The sequence below is a fragment of the Silene latifolia genome, chromosome 10 (genome assembly GCF_048544455.1).
Source record: "Silene latifolia isolate original U9 population chromosome 10, ASM4854445v1, whole genome shotgun sequence".
Taxonomy (NCBI): domain Eukaryota; kingdom Viridiplantae; phylum Streptophyta; class Magnoliopsida; order Caryophyllales; family Caryophyllaceae; genus Silene; species Silene latifolia.
Window position 1 is genome coordinate 33,981,724 of NC_133535.1, and position 12,963 is coordinate 33,994,686.

Genomic DNA, 12,963 nt, shown 5'->3' on the forward strand with positions numbered 1-12,963 from the left:
CGGGATCGGGTTAGGGTTATCGATTATTACAATTGTTGTTGCTGCCTTCATCGAGACAGAGTGTCCATGTCGCAAGTAGGAATGGACTTATTGATGTTCCCAAAGGTGTTCTCCCACAATTTATGATTATGGTGCCATAGGAATTGGGGGCTTTGATGAGTAGCACTATCATATCACTTGTGCAAGAGATTATTTCAAGGACCGTCATTCGCTCATACTGATTTAACACCACATGCAACATTGAAGATACGAGAAAAACTACACCAATTCATTATTCCCATTATTTCATCAATTTTTATAAAATAAAGAACTTAATCTTCAATTTGTATTAATTTTTTTTTTTTTAATTATGTGTGTCACACCTCGACTTTTGAGGGTACACAATAAAAGTTTGTATAATAATAGAGAAGCAAATTGTTTGAACAGTAAACGTGAGACATTAGACAACCAAACCATCGCGACTATATGGATCCAAGATGCGTTAATTAAACATACTTCTTAGAAGTCTTTACTTACTAGTAAGACCACTATTTAAAGTAAAATACAACATACTTCTTAGAAGTCTTTACATACTAGAAAGTTTTTAGAATACTTAATACAACTTAAAATTTTTTCTAGCTGAAATCAAACTGGACTCACTTTTGAGTGGCTCGACTTGGGCAATTCCTACTATCATGATGAGTCATTTCACCGCAAGCACGGCATTTCCTCAAGGGCTTTGCATTTTCTTGTACTGCCTTTTCCTTGTTTGAAGTAATCCGTCTTCCTGATCCCTTATTCTTACACTTTTCTGGTGGTAGAACACTAGCTTTAGACGGTATTTTCGATCCAATAAGCATCTCAATTTCAGCTTTCTTGTTTTTTGACTTCCCACGCTTAACTGAAATCATCAATTTCTCGTTGAACCACGAAGAAGTTCAAGCAGGTCATCACCAAGTTCCTCATTATCTTCAACAAGCGAAACTGAAGTAAATACTTCCGACCACAATTCACTTATCTTACTTTGTTGGTTTTCTATTGACATACAATCAGCTAGGAGGGTTGTCCCAACAACATTAAAAATGGGACGACAAGTTGCATATTTGCCCCATCTGTCTAATAGATACTCCGTAGGGATATCATCAAACCCTCTATCTTTTAACACCCACAGAACATGCTTACAAAGTAACCCAATTCTTTCAAACATCTTACGCGAACAAGAAAACTTATTACCACTTAAATCAACTGTGTATACCTTGTCTTTCTTGTCCTCGGTGAAAGACCACAAGTAAAACACGCAGCTTGGAGTTCTTCTTGAAATTGATAAAAAACAGTGGTGGTGTAAAATTCAGAGGGTTTTTTTCTAGAAGGAGAGGTGTTGATAATTTTGGAGAAGAGTTCTTATCATCGGCAGTCACCTTAGCATATTTCCAAGCTGCGCATCCATTGCCGATTGGAAACGCATCCAAAACTCAACAAGAGTGAGATGCGGGTTTGTGAAATTTCCAAAGAAGCTATTTTCAGATTCTGACCTTGATGTTGTGCGCATAATCCCACCAAGATATATGTCTCTGAAGTAGGCAGGAATCCAACTTGAACGAATGTCAAACATTGACTTCAGCCACTCATGATCAGAAAGCTCATACGAAGAAAGGATTGCTTTCCATCTCAATTCGAATTCTTGTGTATCAATCTCTCCATCCCAAACAATAGAATTTATTTCCTTCAAAAAGTTTGTGTTTTGGCAAATTGTCGGCCCGACTTTGTCTGGCAACTTTTTCATTATATGCCACATGCATAATCGGTGTTGTGTTTTGTCACCAAACACATCTTTTACAAACTTGATTGATGCCTTTGCATTGGTCGATTATAATTGTAGTAGGATAGCAATCACCCATAGCCTTCACAAAATTCTCAAATAACCAGGTAAATGATTCTCCATCTTCCTTTCTTAACAAACCACCCGCAAAAGTGACGCATCTTTTATGGTTGTCCACACCAGTGAACGGACAAAACACCATTTTATATTCATTGAAGTTATAAGTAGCATCAAAAGAGACGGCTTCCCCAAAAAGGGCATAGTTTTTAATTGAGATTGGATCTGCCCAAAAAACCTTACTTAGTCTTTTTTCATCATCCACCTCAAAGTCGAAATAAAATGATGGAGACATAGCCTTTTTTTGCATGAAATTTTCTAATAACATCTCAAAGATCATATTCCTTGATATATTTCTTAACATCCCTTGAAAAGTTTTTGAAATCTTCTAAAGAAGCCCCAACATTTTTGTACCCTTTTACATATTCCTTAAACATTCTAAAGGAATCCATTGGACCATGATTTACCCTTGAATTATCCATGATCATTTTCTTGTGAAAGAGATTCAAATTCCTAGATGGTTTCATATGAACCATTGTAGCTGGGGTAACCATTGCGTGTGTGTGTGTACCTCAACAAAATCATAAATTTGGTATTCATCGGTGTCAATTCTCTTAAAACTAACCTTAGCTTCACATCATGTTCTCGTAATGTATCCTCTTTCTTTTAGTCCCCTTGTTCCTACTTTTGCCTTCTTTATTACACACACAGCGCTTGTGTGTAACAATCCCATTAACCAATTTTGTTGAATCTAACCTTGGAATAAACCCACAAACTTTTGCATATTTGTTGTAAAAATCTATTCCATCTTCCAAATTTGAAAACATCATACCGTTGATTGGTTTTAGATCTTCTGGACAGCTTGGGAATCCAAAAATTGTGTTTCCAGAACCAACTTGTGGGGTTTCTACAAGACAATTTAACCAAAAGGTTGTTATTTTTAAGGCAAGTACATTATATTAGTGAAATCAAACCTTGTAAATGAACAAACCACAATTTTTTTACCTGGTGCATTAGTCAATGGAATCATAGGAGGTATATCATTGTTCATTAGAGCATCAACATTAGAAGCAACTATACTGTCTGCACAGGAAATGACACACAATAGGAAACGCATTATGTTCCGAAAGACTAAAATCAAGAAAAAATATAGTCCATAGGTACACATTACTATGATATTAGATACATGCTTACGCTACATTTTGCGTACCTGTTGCATCTGTCAAGGGAAGTACAACCAGTATATCTGAGGCATGGACATTAGTAGCAGGTATACTATCTGCACAAGTACACATCTCATTCAAATTAAATACAATAATTCATATGTCACTAAACATCAACAATTTGTGCAGAGAGAAAGAAGTTTTCGATTTTGAAACTGCTAAACATTCATCCAAAAATTTTCAAATGTTATACTAGCTTAATTTTTTGAAAGACTGCTCTACGGTACAAAAAATCATAATCAGTACGAGTATTTATCACATACGAAGCACAAATTTTCCCACCCAAGCCACATTAGGTACACTGTTTTAGCTAGCCAGATACACTGTTTTAGCTAGCCAGATACATTTTTTTTTCAAAATAGGTGGAATGATGTATCTAACAGCCAGAGATGTATCTTTGGCTAAGAATTTTATTCTGTCAGAGATATATCTTGTGGCCGCCATTAAACCACCCAAAAAAAAATACAAAAACAGTCAGAAAAATTATCCACAGCTAGAAAAATTATACAGAGGTACACATCTTTGTGATCCTAGATACACTACTTCAGTTTAGTAGATACATGTATCTGACATCCCGCAATAAGAAAAAACACTAATGTGTACCTATAACTTCTTCTGTCATTGATTCATCCTCTTTTCCGTTATCACCTACAACACCTTAAGCAATTTCAGAAATGGATCTCAAATTTAATTGAAAAAATAGTTCCCAAAAATGTATTTACAACAATAATTCATACCTGAATCAGTAGAAGATGATGAAATTATAACCATCCTAAAAATAGTATCAAAACACAAACTAAATTACCATCAAAATCTCAAAATACGATTAAAATTGGTAAACCCTAATTTTAAGAATTTCAATTTGTTCAAACCCTAATTTACGATTTAAATTTTGTAGACCCTAATCTGAGTAAAAGCTTACCTCTTAGATTCGCATGGGACAGGAACAATAATGGCGGAATGTGACACCCTCATTTATTGCGGAAAAGTAAACACGTAATTCTACAGAAAAACTGACAGGATATGTTTGTAATAGGTTCAATTGGGTAAAAACCTGTAATTTTTTAAAACCTGAACCTGTTATAAAGATATCCAAAAGGGAAGGTGTCAAACATGCAAGGTCCAAAATAAATCTCATGAATGAAACATCGCTAAAGTCGCGAAACAAAATTATACAAACCAAATATGAGAAAGGGAGACATATGTCCCTAAAATGTATGTGACATAAAAGGGTTTAAGGGTCACAATGAAATAAAACCAGTCTAGGTCCCAAGGTTACTTTGCTCGCTAGCTCGTCCATGTACCCCATAGATGCATCACCTACCTGTCATTCGCATTTTATACAAATACGAAAGCCACAGTCAGTGGGGAGTAACTCCGAGTTCTCTCAGCCACGAAATGTCATAATTAATATAACATGTAAACATAAGAATATGAATATGAATAACACGTAGCCTTAGCATATAGATGCTAGACAATCGTGCTTATCATGTGAACAACAATATAACAACACATAGTCCTAGCATGTGAATACTAGACCGACTCATACTACACTATCATGTGAATCACATAACATCCAGGAATCCAAACTCTATCAACCATAGCCGGCTTGCATCTCACCTTCTATGATTCATAGAATCATCAAACAAGAAAGGGCAATATATCAAAGTCAGGCATAAGTTCTTAGCACCGTCAATAGTCACTTTGTAACTCGAGTCTATACCACGAGGTAGGGAAGGTAATCGAACCGGTATCTTGGCTCAGCGGTTACTATTAAGAAAACATGGCCAAGAGACAACACAACCCTAGCCTAAAATCTGCGCAGACCTAGACATGCGGATACACACCACCGCACCCAAGACCCACAACTTTTTTTAAAACAAAGTGAAGTGAGTACCCTAAGGACACCACCGAAGGGTTGGCTAGTACTTAAGCTGACCCCATACTATCAAAATAAGTACCTGAGGTCATGCCCCAACTTGGATATAAATCCACTAGTCAGGAACACAAAGGCTATCAAGAAGTGAACATATACTCGTCAGAGACTATAAAGACCTATCTATGATGAAGGCCGAAGTACTCACCTAGGACCTAGTCCCAGCTAGTCCCAGCTTGAATACTTTAGCCCACACCACACAAGACTCACCACACAAGTCAAGTAAGACACCCACTTAATCATAAGAGGGCAAAAAGTCCTACTTACCAACATAAATTCTAACATTCTATCATGTGAAAGGCTATATAAATGTCTATTCAGCAAACAACCCAACTATATCCTCAATACTAATTTCTAATTCTAGCAATTTTAACAATATTAAAGGCTTTAGGGGAAACTAGGGCCATTTCTACAATACATGATACTATTAAATTCAATAAGCTATACATGTTAACTACAGCTTGATAAATGGCCTAAAACAAGAAAAAGGCCGATTATCCAATTCATATAAAATTTCATCCAACCGAATTTTTACCCGCAACCCCACTACGGCGACAGTGCGGGTTAAATTGCGGTGACCAATCACACAATTGACTGACATCGAATCAGTCAAAGGGACCAAGGCTCAGTTTTCGGCACAATCATCAAAACATTACAATTATCACTATAAAATTCATTTTGAGCCTATTAATTACAAATTTCAATTTATAATCTACCCTAAACACTTAACAAACAACAAGCACAACATTTACTACTAATGTGACATTAATTCGTCGAGTAACTCGGAATAGTTACCTTAAGCTAGCAAAGAGACAAGCAATAAACTTGAGAAAGCTTCTAAAACCCAAAATTACTCTTCATCTTCAACCACATATGAGTCACCTAAAATTATTATGTGAAAGGACGATATTAACGAATTATCGTTATATAAAATATGAGACGGAAATTAATTATATTTTAATTAAATTAATTTAGCGTCAAAACGATTTATAACCGTGACTAGCCCAAATTACTAAATTTAGCTAGCCCATTTACTAAAATCAAATGAGCCCAACAAACTAAATCAAATGAGTCCCACAAAATAATTATGTGATGTCCAATTATTAAATTCAAGTGAGCCCAATTATTTTAAACATGACAAGCCCACTTATCTAAACATGGGCAACTAATGAGGCGAGACCATGCTCGAGAAGGGGAAGTAATTAAATAGCGGAATTCCCTAATTATACTTCATGTGAGAAAGCATATAAATGAATGAGGTTTAACGAAATCCGTTATATAAATTATGAGTCGGAGATATAATTAAATAACGAAATTGACGAATTGCGTTTTATAAAAACACGAGACGGGCATTCAAATATTTCAAGGAAATCTCAAATAGCGCCAAAGCTACCTCAACCCGTAACTAAAAGGAGCCATTGAACAGTCCTACATCCGTCACCAAACAACTAGCAATAAACCCACTAAATAGTAGCCCGTACCAGCCTACAAACAGCCCCACGAACCCCCTGTCACGGCTGCCCAGCAGCCCGTGAAACAGCCCCCCATGAACTGAGTTTTCATGGTCAAAGGAAACAACAACTGAAAGACAATACCAAAATCCATAATCCGAAATAACAATACAGTTGAAGCTAGCTAAACCAGTGGCCCAATCTTCTCGTACTCAATACTTAATTAATTCATCAACTATCAACAAGTTATGTTTATCTACATCCTCCACCTCCTGTACACTAAGCAAATCTCACACAAAAAAATGCTAACCCTTAAACTTCGTGTATCCATCAGTGAACCAACGAACCTACTCAAAAGCATAGATTTCCAGTCATCAGACTGACATTGCTAATGACTTTATCAACAATATTATTTAGCACACACAAATTATTGCTATCTTGGTAATTAAACCATTAACCCCTTACACAATTCTCTCGACCTATCTCACAAATTAATTACCTTAACGATAAAATAGTATAACTACTATATAAATAATATCACATTCATTATCGATAATCAATTTAAATTAATACATGTATAGATTACACATAATCATATAACCCCGAACAATAATAATTATAATAGGATCGGTAGAATCATGTTACCTTAAACGCCCCTTATTCTTCGAATAAATGGTCCACAAGGCACGAGCCTCACCCCGGGTCTTCGAATCCTTCATAAAAGGGCAAGAAAACGGAATAAAAAAGCTAAAAGACGACACTTTTATAAGACGGCGAAAGACGAAACCACTACAAAAAGGAGACTTTCTTACCTTAAAAGGAGGAGGAAGGAAAGGGGAAGAGAATGGTACAAAAATTACCGAATTTGGTCGAGAAATGGAGCGGGATCGGAGTTATAAGGACGGCGAAAAAAATGAGTTTACAGCTATGTCTGTGTTTTGATTTCTTTGTTTGTTGCAAGGTGAATTCGAAAAAGGGGAAAGGAGATGACGGGTTGGTGGGCTTTATAATAATAATAATAATAATAATAATAATAATAATAATAATAATAATAATAATAATAATATGAGACACCAGCTAGCTTGCTAGCTACTAATTATACGTACGTTTCTTCATCGTTAAGTAATTTCACTCGTTTTTAAAACCGCCTCGAGTTAATAAAATCGGTTTTTAGTAAAAGTTTCAGTAATAAAACGAAATTAATAATAAATAAATTTAATGAGTGAAAATAAAATAAACTCAGCTAGTTAACTAAAATAATACAAAATTAGCTCAAATCGGAATTATTAGAGATTTTAACTAAATTAGCGGCTTTTAAAGATATTTGCTAATTTAGCGGAACAAACTCGAAATAGCTAACTGATCCGTCTGGAGCCCACTTAGCTCGACTTCGATAAGAGACTTAGAAAGAAACAAAAAGTTATTAAATAAATAAAACTATTTACATGAACCCATAAAAAGTCAACTAAACAAACTCGAGCTAACTTTTAAAAGAACTTATTAACGATTATTAAATTTAACGTAACGAATTATAATGAAATTAATTAATTAGCTGAGAAAATAAATATATAAATCGTTAACCAACGTAATTAAATATAAAGTAGCAATTAAAAGAATTTTATCCAACTTATTAAAATACGGGGTGTTACACGGAAAGTAGGATGATTTGCAGCAATGGAGATCGCGTTTCTTCGATCAATTTTTTTTTTTTTGTTGTTGGGATGAGTTTTTAGGTGAGTGTGACTTTTATTACAGCGCTTGAACTTTCCTTTTTAGATGGTTCGTACGGTTCGTACGATAAGCTAGTTCGTACTCCCGCCCCTATATATATATATATATATATATATATATATATATATATATATATATATATATATATATATATATATATATATATATATATATATATAGAATTGGGATCCTGTGAGAACCACCAACATAATGAGAACCGTGAGAACTCTACTTTACGGATTTATTTTAAAAAAAAAATAACGACATATTTGGATTCGGTATAGAATTTTATGGTTAGGTGACATATTTCTTGGCCCAAAAAGTATAAACTACCGACGAAAATCAAGGCAAAATACATTTTATTAATTTTTATGCAACTGCTACTCATTTTCATGTATCTATAATTTTCATGAACCTAGAACTCGCTTTCCTGCATCTAAAGCATGTTATTTTCACGCACCTAGTACTCATTTTCATGCATGTAACAATTTTCGTGCACCTAGTATTCATTTTCATGCATTAATAGCCATTTTAGTATACCTAATTGTATTTTTGTACATTAAGTTTATGTTTTGTTAACAAAATCAATAAATGTTGTTTAGCTATACTAAAAATGTGTTTGAATAAACTAAACTAAGGGTAAATGATCTATCAAAACTTTCGGAACAAGATTTGATGAAGATTTAGTAAGGGTTCTCATGGTTCTCATTATGTTAGTGGTTCTCACCGGATCCTGACCTTATATAGAATTATATATATATATATATATATATATACATATATATATATATATATATATATATATACATATATATATATATATATACATATATATATATATATGCTGAAATTATTGTAGATACCTCATTTCTGCACCTCCCGCAAACCACCCAGTGATGATTGGGCCGCATGTTTGGTACACGGAACGATTTGTGACAGTTGGTAAGTTTATCGTCAAGTGATCGCTCAAACACTAGTGTCTACCTCATAGTCATCATCTACGCGCCGATACGGTCGTTTTGACAGTAATTAGAGTACATTTGGAGTCGGGTCAAAAACCGTCTTCATTTTCTAATAACCGTTTAAAATGCCGAATCAGAATGTTCTGTAATGTTCCGGATATTTCTATTCCATATTTTCGAATCCTTTAATCTTTGGTAAAATATATCCCGAAATTATCATATAAAATATTAAGGAAATAAGATTAATCCGCTATTCCATAAAAGAAACACGGAAAAATCTTTCTTCCGCAGGAGGAAACCACTGAGGAAAAGACGCAGCAGGTGATGCGCCTCTTCCAAGAGACGCTGTGTTTGCTGCGCCTCTTCCTCAGTCCTTTTCTTCATATTTTTCGTATCTTTTCGAGATTCACTTCCAAAGTTTCTCCGAAAACCCTAATTTCCGTCGTGTGATTAGTATAAATAGAGACCTTCGGTCTCACATATTTCTCACGCGAGTGTCCGCCCTTCTCTTCTCCCTTTGCATTCTAAGACCACACTCTTGCTTTTTGGCGTCTACATGCTTGAATTTTCGACCACGTAAGCTCGAATCTTTCTGAGTACCAGCCTCGTTTTGCATGACCGACCAATTTAACCAACTCCACATCAATCAACTTAATCACTCTGTTTAATTCCTCTAAGAGGGCACTTTCGTCGTACATTCGAGTTGAGCATCACTAAACGTTAACTTAGTCAATCTCGTTTCGTCAAACATGTAAGTCTGAGGGTGTAAATCCTTCTTTTAATTATTGTTCTTTATTTATTGTAATCACAATTGTAAGATTTATGTCGAAAATACGCTTAAAACCAATTTGTAAAACATTATTTCAAACCCTCTTTACGGAATATCAGGAGACAAACGTCGAGAAAGGACGCAGCACCTGCTGCGCCTCTTCCTGAGGCTGCCGCAGTTCCTGCATCCTTTCTTCTTCCTTCGTCTTTTGTTCGTCTGTATGTTTTATTTTGCTTTCAATTGTTCATGTTTCTTTCAACACAATAATTCTAATATGATAATTTTAACCTGTAATTCATTAACAACTTATTATCATGAACATCCCGACTTAAATCCCTTATAATCCATATTTGCGGGTTTTCGTCATTCAAATCAATTCGGGTTTTTAGAGGTTCGATTCATCCATATTGAGTCTCTGGAATTCATCTTTGATATATTTTCATTCGTTATTTATCGTTGCCATCATTAGTTCGTCATTAATAACCTGTTTAATAATTAATTCGTTTAGTTTGTTTAATTCTCATAATTAACCTTATTAATCTTGTAAATAATTCACCCTATGGGTTTTTCTAACGTGTGCCCTAAGGGCACACATTAATAACCCCCTATGGGTTTTTATCCATGTTTTATCGTTTTTATGACCTCAATCACATGTAAATAATCTGTTAAGCCACTTCCATCCGAGTCAAATAATATAATCAAGCATTAAAATCACCAATGAATATTAACGATTTGCAATTCCGGCTTCACATCTAGAACTGAGCTCAGGAACGGACGCAGCGTCTGCTGCGCCTCTTCCAAAGGACGCAGTTCTGCTGCGCCTGTTCCTGGTTGAGTTCTGTCTCTGAACTCCCGTTTCTGCCTTGACCTAGTTTATTAGTTTATGTATTTAATTTACTATTAATCGTATTATCACCTAATCTGTTTATTTATTTATTCTTTCTTTTCTAAAATTATCCGTTTTAAATGTATTTTCGACGTAAATCAATTAATCCAATGTAATTATTGTTATTTTCTTTATTGTATTTTTATTGTATTTCTTTTATCGTATTGCTTGTATGCTCTCGCATGTAATCGATCTTAAACCCTACTTCGACTCAATTGCATGTTAAATTACGTGATAACCGACTTAGTATTAATTCTCACATGCTAGGATTAATCTAATGAATGTTGCATTGCATGCATATAATCGACAACATATCGATTATAGACAATTTCCCTAATCATTAGTAGAGGCCGCTATCGAGGCGGGTGAGATTATTTGTTCGATCAAAAGAGCTTCCTAATACGTACCCTCACCCCTTACTCCAGATCTCTGTGAACATCCGTGTTCATTGGCATCCACGAGGGTCATTCTAGACATAGAATGCTAAGGGTAACGATTTCTTGGTGTTCATGTCACTACTTTGTGTCTTGACATGGCACGAGGTATTCGAACGGTTAACTATTTTTCACAACAAATTGGTTGCGACTCCACAAATGCACAAGAAAAGCTTGCTCGCTTTTCGCCCCCGTGGGCCCGCGTCCACAGTTTGGCGACTCCGCTGGGGATTAATACACTTACGTGTAGCCACGGGTGAAATTTGAACAAGGTTAGGGAATAGTTTGTACAAGACAGTTGTCGATTTTCATAACTCGGTCTTCCTAGGCCCAACCCAACCTCATTCGACCAATCGTCCCGTCTAGATGGTTCAAATTCTTATTTGGGCCTAAGGATGGTTAGCGATTGACGTCATCCATACCATGGTACTTACTCTTGTTTGTATCAAGGACTTTCACTACTCGAGGAAATGGACAAGGAATCGGCCTTACTCTTGTTTGGTACGAGCCTCTCCACAGACCCCGGGTTTGATTGTTCGGTATGGCAACCCACCCTTTAAGCCAAAACCTTTTTAAATGCACTCAGCATCTCGTTATAATGCCTGTATAAATGCTTGTACCATATGTGATCACCATTTCTAAACAAAACCATGACGATTTTTGTAAAAATCAAAATTTCTTTCAAAATGTAAAAATTTCGAACATAAGCCCAATATTAGCGCAAAACCAGTCAAAACTCTGTCCAATTGTCGAGTCAAAATTCGGGCCTCAAAGCCCATTTCAAAACCTCACTTCGAGCCCACTCCTACAACTACACTACAGTTGACTAGGACCAACATTTTCAAACTTTGTCATTTCTTCAAAAACTCACCTAACACGAGTGGCACACTCCCACTCTACAAGTCAAAACATTTTTTCCAAGTAAGTGTGCTAGAATGGTCGATCGTGTTTTGATTCGTCGTCGATCTATTGTTCAGTTTCCAAGATGCCTGACATAAGCGACGTGAGCAACAACCAACCCCTGAATGGTAGTCATCAAATCCTAGCCGCGCTAGCTCGTCTCCAAGTCACTCAAGACCAAGTGTATAATCGCCTCGACACAATCGAGGGCCGAATATATACTGTGGAAACAAGGTTGCCTCCTCGAGAAAGTGAAGTGTCGGTTGAATTTGTGAATAACTTCGGGAATGAAAATCCTCCTATGGGAGCACATGAGGTTAACCCTCCCGTAGGTATGACTGCAGTTGAGAAACGACTCCAATACTTGGAGGAACAATTGATGTATCTCAAAGGGGATGATATCTATAGGGAAAATAATCGCAAATATGAGGCCGTGAGCTCCAAATTGCCAACCAACTTCAACATGACGGATATCCCTAAATTCAAGGGGCATGAAAAACCTATGAACCATATCCGTGCTTTCAAGGATTACATGTCTATCAAAGGCATTAAACCCGAGATGTTCTTAAGGATCTTTCCTTCATCTCTTGACACTATCTCGAGACAATGGTTCTATTCTCTAGAGCACAAGAAGATTGCTACCTGGGACGACGCCGCGATTGAGTTCGCTAAGAAATATGCGGATAATGCCGAAATCCAAGTCAACATGCGCACCTTAGAGGTTCTTACCCAAAATGACAAAGAAGGTTTCACCGACTTCCTAAGTAGGTGGAGGAAGACTAGTACGCAAGTTATTGAACGTCCAGATGAAGCTAC

The 12,963-nt window shown here is 36.0% G+C and overlaps 1 protein-coding gene across 1 annotated transcript; it reads right to left on the reverse strand.

The window, feature by feature from the left end:
- Positions 1 to 889: 889 nt before the first annotated feature.
- On the reverse strand, positions 890 to 1,762 carry LOC141607408 (protein FAR1-RELATED SEQUENCE 5-like). The gene is made up of 2 exons (XM_074426759.1): positions 1,398 to 1,762; positions 890 to 1,292 (listed from the first exon to the last, which is right to left on the reverse strand). Exons 1-2 carry the CDS (start codon positions 1,760 to 1,762, stop codon positions 890 to 892), a joined length of 768 nt encoding a protein of 255 aa, XP_074282860.1.
- Between the last annotated feature and the right edge of the window lie 11,201 nt (positions 1,763 to 12,963).